The sequence below is a fragment of the Pollicipes pollicipes genome, unplaced genomic scaffold (genome assembly GCF_011947565.3).
Source record: "Pollicipes pollicipes isolate AB1234 unplaced genomic scaffold, Ppol_2.1 Scaffold_6686;HRSCAF=7923_pilon_pilon_pilon, whole genome shotgun sequence".
In the NCBI taxonomy this organism is placed as follows: Eukaryota; Metazoa; Arthropoda; class Thecostraca; order Pollicipedomorpha; family Pollicipedidae; genus Pollicipes; species Pollicipes pollicipes.
The window spans coordinates 30488573-30499429 of NW_023596921.1; the positions used below are offsets into that span (position 1 = coordinate 30488573).

The 10857-nt window shown below is 46.2% G+C and overlaps 1 protein-coding gene across 1 annotated transcript; it reads left to right on the top strand.

Moving 5' to 3' along the window:
- Positions 1-717: 717 nt before the first annotated feature.
- On the top strand, positions 718-1987 carry LOC119107622 (protein CutA homolog). The gene is made up of 2 exons (XM_037231132.1): positions 718-764; positions 1317-1987. Exons 1-2 carry the CDS (start codon positions 751-753, stop codon positions 1789-1791), a joined length of 489 nt encoding a protein of 162 aa, XP_037087027.1. The 5' UTR covers positions 718-750; the 3' UTR covers positions 1792-1987.
- The last annotated feature ends 8870 nt before the right edge of the window (positions 1988-10857 follow it).

Here is a 10857-nt window from a genome sequence, read left to right on the forward strand (position 1 = left end):
ACGCACGAACGAAAACAGCAAATGTCTGCGCTTGGGCAGTACAAAAAAAGTATATGGCTTCATGACATACATCACAACTGCTGGTGTGTCCCATCGAATGGTGAAGGTTTGGAGGCGATCAGAACAGTAAGCTCTGAATGTGTTGCCTACAGGCAAAATTATGAAATTTGTGAGATTCGACGGCCTTTCTTGTTGTAAGGTCACTAAATATTCAACTGTAGCGGGAAATCAGATATTCACCACAGCGCAGCCAGCGGTGAAGGTTTCGCTGCGATCAGCTGGTAGTCTCCGAGAACTGAGTCGACTGCAAACAATAATTTTGGAATTTGTCTTCATGACTTTTGACGTGACCTAGGATCACCGAATTTACAGGCTCGAGAGGAAATCAGGAATGGCACATCGAATGGTGAAGGTTACGCAGCGCTCGGCGCAGTAGGTTCCGAGATCCTTATCTGCTTTTCCATGGGAAATTTCCATTCGCATTTATGAGGTGTTTTACCCCAATTAAGATCTTGATATTATGACCCGTTACTCACCTTGTTCCATAGAATCGGTTGAGGAAGGTTTCAAGACAACTTAAAGAATTGTTACGGAAAACGAGCGTGCCTGCTTCATATGTCAGCTTTTTAGTCAGTGCAAACACAAATAAAATACAGAGCCTTGTTGCAGGTTGCAAACCGCGAGGGCGGGGAGGGTGAGTGGGCATGGTGCCGTGGCGTGTATATTATTAGCCTTCGTACTCTGAGCCTCATGAACCGGTATTGGTAAGCTTATCTATATTACGGTACATCGCCACCATTCAGCGTTTTCACCACGTAAATCGGCGGTGCGCAACGGACGTGCCGTTTCGAGGCATTTGCTTTACCGTGTGCACGCACGAGCTGTTGGGCTCTAAATGTGTGAGACCGGGGTGATATACTGGGAAATCTGCTCATGAATTGAATACTTTCGAAATGCGTATATAATGTGTGTGCATATGTTACATGGAGAAGTGCGCACCGTTTCGTGGTGGCGAATACCAAACCTATTGCACGACTACCGAAATCTATGAAAAACAAGCAAAACGCTCTGAAAAACCGCTTTGTGGACTTCCAAAAAACATACCGGAAGAAACGAAGTTACATGATGTTATGTCTTCGCCTGCTTGTGGCGCTGTAGCAGCCTTTCGCAAACGCTGACAATGTGCGTATACCTATGCGTAGGCGCGCCAAACACTGGGTAATCTGACAGGTTAATGCAAAGCCTAATTTTTAAAGCTATTCAGGGTGCGTGGGGTAGATACACTGTTCTAATCATGGTGGTCTTAACTCCAACAGGACTGCCGTGCGGGGTGGCTGTTTCCTGCTGTTCGTCTGCACCTTTCCCGTGCTGATCTGCTGGATGAGCCCGTTCAGCGTTCTTTGCTCCCTCTGTGTTCGGTCTGCACGCAACATGTCTTCGGCTGGCGGAATCGGTCTGAGCGAACTTTCCGTGGTGTACGTCACGGCGCCGTCCCATGAGGTGGCCAAGAAGCTGGCGGCGATGCTGGTGAAGGAGCGACAGCTGGCCGCCTGCGTCAACATCGTGCCGGGCTTGACGTCCGTGTACGAGTGGGAAGGCGTCGTTCAGGAGGACACGGAGGCGCTGATGATTATAAAGACGCGGTCGGCCCTGCTGGAGGAGCTGACGGCCGCTGTTGTGCAGCAGCACCCGTTCGACTGTCCTGAGGTACTGGCTTTGCCCGTGCAGGGAGGCAGCGCCCCGTACCTCAAGTGGGTCAGCGATACGGCGAGGGGCAAGCCGGATCAGTGAAGGGCAGGTACAGGTGGAACTCTAATTACGACTGCGGGATAGCTTCCCCTTCTCGCAATCTGGTCACCTGCTGGTGCGCTGTTACAGTTTGCGTTGTGTATGGTTAATTAATCTTCGGGAAGGTTGGTGCTCATTGACGTGTAATGGAATGTGGGTATGCATTTGTTGTTAAGGGAGCTGGTAAATGCCACAATGGCAAGCTTCACATTTTCCCGACGCCTAACAGTGATTTGTAATAAATAACCTTTGTAATTGTCTGGTTATTTTTCTGCAGACCACTTCGCCAACATTCAAAGTCCGCAATAAATGGTTCACTTTGTATTCGAAGGGAGTTACTCATCTGTTCGACGGTTGTGTCTAGGGGATGTAACAATGTCTGAGGGTTTGTGTGTGTGTGGGGAGGGGGCACAAAACAGGATTTAAGTGGTCAAACTGGATTTTGGGAACGCTGACATTTGACACGTTGATGGGGAGAGCGTGCACTCTACGTGAAAAATGCGGAGTATGTCAAGTAAAAATGAGCATAAATTATATGTAAAATAACGCGTATAAGTGAGCAACCTATTCGGGAAAATAATAAATATATGTACTTTGGTCCATAAACAACACATTATTCAATAGTCCGCAATGATAAACAAAATACTGCATATTGGATGCCTTTCTAGAACCATTCCCCTCAAAGACTATGTTTCCCAATCAACTGTTTTTGAGTAAAACAGAGTTGAGAGGTCAGTAACAAACTGAGTTGTTAAATGGGGGACCTGGCATATAACTGCGTTCGTTGCCGGAGGATATCATCACCTGAAATTTTATTTGCAGGGGCCTTGCAGCAGGGTGGGGGAGGAGAGGGAGCAGTTGCCCCGTACCTAACGGCAGCGGGCAAGAGTGTGTTTTGCCCCCCCCCCCGCAGGTTTTGGGGGCGCCTCTTCCAACTTAAAATGTTGTAGCTGTACGTGGAGTATCAAAATTCAGATCAAGGAGGCCCTCATAAATGAGCTGGAAAGTAAGAATCGGGCCCAGAAAACCCTTTGCTACAGCGAGATAGCGGTTTTCATGGACATAAGGTTATCTTCATGAATAAAGTAGCAAACGCTCTTGATCAGGAGGCCCAATGTTCTGTTAAGGAGGTCCCTTTGCTGGCTTGGAAGGCCCCCCGCTACGAACTAAAAGACGCCTGTTCTGGTTTAGGAAACGTCCTGTTTGTTCAGGAGGTCCCGTTTTTGAGACGGGGGGCAGAGCTCATGCATCGGATGATCACGGTTCGAGATCAGGATTCCCCGTTTTGGGATAGCGAGCCCACTTGGCTGAATTTGAAGGCCCATTCGTGAATCGCAAGCGTCCTGTTCTGGATGAGGAGGTTCCTCTGCGCATCGGGAGACCTTTTTTTGAGGCATGAGACCCTGTTTTAGGTTAGCCAAACTCTGGTGGATAGCAATAAGTCCCCAATTCTAGATTTTTTAGCTGCCTACATTTATTATTTAGAACGGATACATGTGACAGCGGATTAGGTAGAACATGCTTTCGGTGCCCCTCCCGTTGAATACGAGACTGCGTGGCAGAACTCATTTTATCCACGGACTCCCTGGAAAGTCCTGCCCCGCCACACAAAACCCGCGGGTACTGCCCTTGACTGCTGATGACATGTTCCAGCTTTGTGGCCCTGGCCTCTGCAGTGAGAAGCCGGCTCAACATTAAAAACAGGCAACTTTGAGGACCTGGACTTTTTATCTCAGTGTCATGACTTTGCTTTTATCACGATGTATTTTCAGGCGTGGTAAAGTGACTTTCTCTTAAAATGGTGAGTGCAATTTCGTGATTAGACATCTTCTGAGTGCAGGGACTAACTGATTTTGCCAAACCTACCTGAATGCCGATCGGTACACGATGGAACTGAGAGCTAGAGTACACGGAAAGAACCGCTATATTGCACGGATGATTTATGTTTGCAATATTCGTACATACCTTTGGCGTTTTGTTCACTTTTCAGACCGATGCGACCCTTTGTCCTTAAGAAGTAGTTACCCAGACGTGGCCACGGGCTCAAGCGACTGCTTGCCTGTTTCGAGCGAGTTATATTTTCAGACCGCCAATGCAAAAATAATGGCGTAAAATTCACTTGCAGCACGTGCCACGCGTTCTCCGCCGAACACAAACGCACGGCACTTCGCATTGCACATTAGGTCTGGCGCACGCGGTACGTGTTAACACGTGCTCGGGTGAGGGGGTCAATTTGACCCCCCGAAGGTTTTTCCGGAATAAGTTCCGAATAGCGCGGTGCAGACGGCGGTAAATTTTTGCCCAACTGTAGAAAATTGAATAGTGGATCGTTTGGTACAGCAAATTAGATGTACCGTGTAAGGCCATTGACCTACGGCAGGCCAAAGTCAGGCCATGGATTCAGCGAAGACTTTCTAGGGAATCGTGCAATCTAATGCAGCAGTGAAGTGTTAGACAAAGCTGCACATCTCTGTGATAGTTTTCCAGGCAACGCAATAACTGAATTCACGAGTTCCATTGACCCAGGGCTAGATATGAAGGTCAGACCAAGGTCAAAGCCAGCCTGTTTTCATTACTCTTGAGCTTGCTGTATGAGGAAGCTCCTGGTACTCATTGCGAATTTTATGAAAACAGGAACGATATTATGCATATTCCATGGACTTCTAAAATCTCAGATTGACCCGGGTGAACATTTTGTCTTAAGGCGTATTTTGCCTAGGATGTTATCCTTGACGCTTATTCAAATACAACAGTCAAAGCAGTCTTGTAAGATTTTGATCACCATGACCTTCAAGAAGTCACAAAAGGTCGTTGACCTTAAATAAGCGCCGTTGGCTTTTTACTTATAATAGGTATCTAGGTGCACGGTGGTTGCACGAGAAGGGCTGGGCACTTCGGACGCCAATTTTGGCTCTGATCTTGTTTGACCTTATTTGACCCGGAGACTATGACCTAGAACCTCAAATCTCGACAAAGGTGAGCTCACATACAGGCCAACACTCCCCGTGAGTTTGGGTGCCTCTAGCTCTCTTAGTTTCTGAGATCTCAAGGAACGGTCAAATTGACACCCACCCAAGCAAAGGGTATTCAACCGGCCACCCGTGCGCGTGTTAAAACATCACTCTCCAGCGGCCGGCATTCGGCCTTGCCAACGCAAATGAGCACGACAGGACGAGCGGACAGATCGACAGCCGAACGGACGTCGTCTTGGCTGACACAATTTATTCCAAAAGTCTGAAGACTTGGGCATGCACGCGTGCTCTCCCAGGCCATGGAAATGAAGGCGAACAAATGCCTGCAAAAGATGGTGGGCTACGGGCAAGGATGTCATTGCGCTATCTGCAGGTCTAAGCACTATTTAGACAGTGGCTGAGTGGGCGAAGCGAAGGGATGAACGCAACCACACAGGCCTGGCCAAATCTGAGGCTATCTTCTTCGCTTGCTTGCTTATTTGTGTGAATTTCGTGAACTTATCACGATAGTGAAAACGTATAGTGTCGATCAGTAGGGCACCACAATCGATGGCGGGTTTTTGCAGCACTTAACGTTATGCCCACGATTTAGTCATTTAAAACACGCGTGATCGGGCAGTTCAGCTTGAGGATGCCCGGCAAACACGGAACGTGAAATGTGTTATCACTAAAAAAACATTTCTTCCTTCATCCGTTCAAGGCGTACGATTCGGCACGCTTGGCACCTCTTTGTTTACGCTGCGTTTGCGCAATGTATGCTACATGCAGATCTGCCGTCCAAAGACAAAAAATGTTAAGAGCCATTGGTTTGCAAAGCGCTTAGGCTTTTTTGCCTTTAGATGGTAGATGTGTATGATATTGCCGTGGCGCCGCGAGATGGTAAGGGCACAAGACTTACGCTCCAAACCCAGCAGCGATTATTTCTAACTCGTGTTTCACCAAATCTGCGATCTACGTGTAAAGACTGTATAAATGAGGCACGAAACACAGCCTGGATGTCATGCATGCCTGTCTTAATTATATTGAGGCAACAACAGTGTTGTGTAGCGATTGGTATTTGCGAACTGAATATTTCGCATAACGTTTTCAAAAGTCCATGATTATCAATTAGGAAATGTTGATGAAATGCAAACCAGTTCAGATACGTTTAATGAGATTAAGGGCGTAGGAGGTCGTGCACAAACTTGCGCCACGCATCGAGTCGAGGCGAAAAGGGTAGGGGCGGGAAGGAAAGGAAGAGGGCCGTGAAAGGTAAACGAGGCGTAACAAAAAAATAGCATTTGTTAGAGAGCGTGAACGGTATGCTCATGTGGAGTTTCGAATCGTGCTGAAATCTTTAAAAACACGCTTTAGCCACATAACTAGGGTTAGGGATTCCCGTCCAGCGTAACCACCTAGTGGACAGTAGGATACAACGCTTAACACTGACTGGGAACGCGTAGAATAACTTGTGGACTACCTCCGCGCTCCGCCTGTGCAGGGGAGGATTACCGTTTACCGTTACAGTGTTTCACTGCATCATTGCATTACAATACATTTATAACCATATGCTCAAAGTGATACTTAGGAAATACATTGTCCTACGCGTTTAATCTGTGTAGGAGGCATACATAATAGGATTGCTAAAGTAACCTCGCCGAGGATTTGGTGGAAAGAAAATAATGTACTTGTGTGGCGTCTGAGTGATTGGAAGCCATCCACTCTAAACATGATGCTAGGATTTATCTATCCGCCGCAGCCCTAAGGTACCAGCAGCACATGAGGGAAGGGAAATCATCGAACTACAATATCTTGAACGATAAGTTATAAGTGGCATCAAACGCATAATCAGAGGGCACCTTGCAGGCCGACAGCCAAGATTGCCGAAGAGCAAGGCGTAAACTAGGCAGGCGTCAGATGGTGGCTTGCTGAGCGCCAGGAGAGAACAGGATGCAGTGATGGGTGATGAAAGCCACATCATCTGTGCTGCAAGTCGCACCGCCAGCTGAGTTCTTTATTGGGCCGGGTGAAGATATCTCTGATAAAGTAAGATAGTGATATACTGGAATGTTTCCGTGGAAGCTTCTCGTATGGGTGGTTATGTTCCCAAATGGGGTATCCAGGACGTTAAGAACTCCGACCCCGGTTGTTACGACCAAGGCCATCTGCTACCGGAAGTGTGAACACGAGGGGATGCTGTGTTCCCTGTCAAAAGCGTGTCCTAATGGTGGTCGTGTGTTCTGGCCGGAATTGGCAGCCCCACAACATGAATGAGACACTCAGGCCCCTAGAGAGTCGTAAGTCCTCCACGAGGTATACGCAAACGCATCCAGTTTCGGCTGATCAAGAACTTTTAGCGTTTAGTGCAACAGGAAGTGTACAGGCCAGCCGGGTGACCACGTCCGACAAGCAGATGAAGTACAGCACTCTCTGGGTACTGGTAGTCACTGGCGAGAACGCCTGTCAGGATAGCTTGGTGTTTGTAGTCATATGCATATTCAGCCCCACATACAGACACTAAGATTTGCTCAAATTGATATAAATGGTAATGCTGGACAGGCTCTTTACAATGGTGCCCATCGTGTCCCCCTACGTTCAAAACCATAGCCTCCAGTAATCTGCAAAGTTCAAGGTCGTTGAACCCCGTCCACTGCGGCTTTTCTAAAACATATCAGTGTTAGAGCTTAGCATACTGAATCCTATGGTTCATCTCATTTCGAGCCACATTCGAAACTACTGTGGCGCTGAACACTATTTTCCGCGACGCTAGAAGCGATGGCAGCACTTGCCATGATAACTGTCATCAGCTGACAACCAAAGCCCACGTGCGGGGCCACACTAACGTGTGTGCTTGCACCACAGAAATCTCGGCACGTCGAAGGTGACGACCTGGAACTGACGACAGGGAAGCACGCCCTCAAAAGTGACTAACAAAGATCCGAATGCCGATGCCAGGATACACGGTAATTATATCATCCTAGCACCATGACTCTTCCCAGACATGCCAACTGACGACGGTGGCCATCTCTCTAGTCCTGATTGATAATCTGCCATCAGAGGACACGTAAAAGTGGTTAATGGTGGCTGATTGGTAGGTGCAGCACTTATAAGATTGCTCAACATAACACAGTGCAAACGGAATTGTAACACTCGTACAGTTCTAACACAATACATGGTGTCCACCACGGACAGCGGCGCTCATTGGTGGCCAACCACTTATTACGGTGTTTACCATGCACCGCTACGCTGTAACTACCAGAGGTACACGAAATATAACGTTGTTGCACTCGGGGCCCCTGCAGGTTGTTTGAAATTCATACGAATAATACAGTTTGTCATGTCAATTACGATGGTGTTCCGTGTGTTATGCCACATTGAAACTATCTAACGATTTTTTGTATCGAAATAAAGCAACACTATGCAAAACAAGGTTAAGGAAGTGTGCCACCTTTCTGTAGCTGTCATTTATTGTTTAACCAGACGCACCCGATTTGATCGGTAATGCCAGTTTTGTCAAAATATCTCTGAATTGTTGAATTCCGATTTCAAGTAATGCTCGAGTGACAAAATCTTTTTACACTTCTTGCAAACCACGATGTGCAAACCACTCCTTGCAAACCGAACCAAACCACTATCTTAATGTTTTTCATTTGTCTTGCTCTTTCCAACATGTATGTTCTGTTGTGTTTGCAACAGACTTGTTTGTCAAAATGCTTGTGTAATACATACTACGAAAGCTTGAAAAACTCCATTTAGAGAGAAATATCTGTAAGCGTGGGGCTATCATCACGCGAATTCAACGAAACGTGACACGTTGTCTTCCATTTCTCTTTTTTGGCACTTATTACAGCACACTTTTCGAAGCGCACTTTGACTTTGGGAAACAGTAGTATTACATGGTCTATAGTCACGCACTGGTTCAGCCAATGCGCTTCTCTGTAGGTGGTTTTCGCCGCCGTTGTGCCGAGCAAGCGTGCATTTTTGCTAGCGTATTCATGGCACTAGATGTGCCGCTTTTAAGCCTGCAGGTCTGCAACGTGTGTTCAAAACAGCTCAAGCGTAGTTGTCTCTAGCCCGGTGCAGCTCTTAAAGGGAATGCTCCACATTTGAAGATATTGAGGTAGGCATCAGATATGGTGGGAAAAGCTTATATGTAACTATTGGTAAGATTTCAAGGTTCAAAAACGACGCTGAGAAGCAAAATTTCAAAGTTCGTAAAAATGTGCCCCATTACATCATTGTTTGATGGCGTCATGGAATGGTTTTGTGACGACAGCAACACTGGCAGCATCTGGCAGCCAGACCTAAAGAATACCTCAAAACACACGAAAGCTGACGCCAACCAGCCATTGTCGTCGCGGGGGGCTGTGTCGGGTGACGGATTAGTGGGTGGTTTGGTTGTGGATTTTTTGTCTTGGTGCTGGCCGTAAGAAAAGTTTTGGTGGACTGCTTGACATACGCTACGTGGCGATCGCCAGCTTTTATGCAAGATTATGAATATCGAAGCAAATATGATGTGCTGCTGTTGTTGCTGATATGCTGTTGGTGATTTTGTCAATACTTTTTGTCGACCCATCGTTTCCTGCAGTGCTGTAGTCCTGACATTAATATCATGTGATGTACACAGCATTCATGTTATGCGCACAGTAGTTACTTTTTTATTGTTCGTACCTGGAAATGCGGTGCCACGCGAAAATTAATAAATTTGTAACGTTGCTATGAATCGATTGCCAAAGCATTGTTATTGCTGTGGTAACGATGGTAAGATTGGACTACCAAGAACATTTTTGTTTGCTCAGAATTATGTATGCAATTTATAGTTAACCCTGATATAGCCATTGTGGTGCAATGACACTCTTGCCGTTGAAAGTCCTTTGGCATTTTGAAATCAGTTGTTACCAGTCATTCATAAATTATAGGCTGCTGTCTCATAGACTTGTTAGAGCAGTCAACCAATGTGGTACATTGTTTAATGGCACGGGCCAACAGCTGTGGTACTACCTCAGCGCTCTACTGTAGCATGACATAATGGACAATAATATGTTTTTTTTTACTGCAATCCATGCTGCTTTCATAATACGTCCAATCATACAAAGACGGATCAAATCCTCTCTCTTGTATTGACTCCATCTAACATATGACCGACCGACCAAAAACACATAATACAGAATACAAATCACTTTCAGCAAAGCAGACAACCAATAATTGGCATCACTTGCTCAGCCTGTTTTGGGAATCCACAAACATAGGTGAGAAAGATGATAAGAAGACACATCTTCCACTTCCACAGTCATGCAACATGCCGCAGCCATCAGGCTGTTTTACTAAAAAGTAACAGGACAATTTTACATGTGGTAAAATGACACTGCAAACATGCTGACCTTGCACAAGGCTGGAAACACAAACAAGTGCATGCAGTTATGGCTGGATGGGTCAAAATGCAAGGAGTGATGAAGCTGCCAGTGGCTCCGCACACGCAACACAAGGCTTATGATAAAATATTATAAAGCGCTATCCAAGACACCAATAGCAATACTTTTCCACCTTTCTCAGCATCCAGCCATCTCACGCAGTTTCGGTGACTATGTCATTGATGACTCACGAGCAATGCTAGCCTGCACACAAAATTTGTGAAGGACCGTACAATGGTGCATCAGTACTAATATAGCTCTATATTTTCAGAATTATTTAGGGAAAGACAATTTTCCAAAGTCACATAATGTGAGCCAATACTGAGCATGTGCATTAGTGCACATGCTCAGTATTGGCTCTGCACGCACCAGCCCTACAGCCAAATGAATTGCCGATATAATGGCACGCAATGGATCAATTGCATGCTGTAATACCTCAATGGGTTCAAAATGTTGGCAAGATCATAATGAAGTAACGTCTTGCCTTTGCACACCTCTGCAATACAAGTGCTAGTGCTTCTCTTTGTTTGCCAGGGTTCCTCTGTCATATTCAAAAACAAACATAAAGGTTGAGGCAGGTATCAATATATCGCATTTTATTGGGAGTCAGTAGGCTTAAAGAATACAAAAGCAATGTTCTCTCTCAGAAGCACAAACCTCGCACGCACACTCCCCATCACACCCAGATAAATACAAGCTACTGGCAC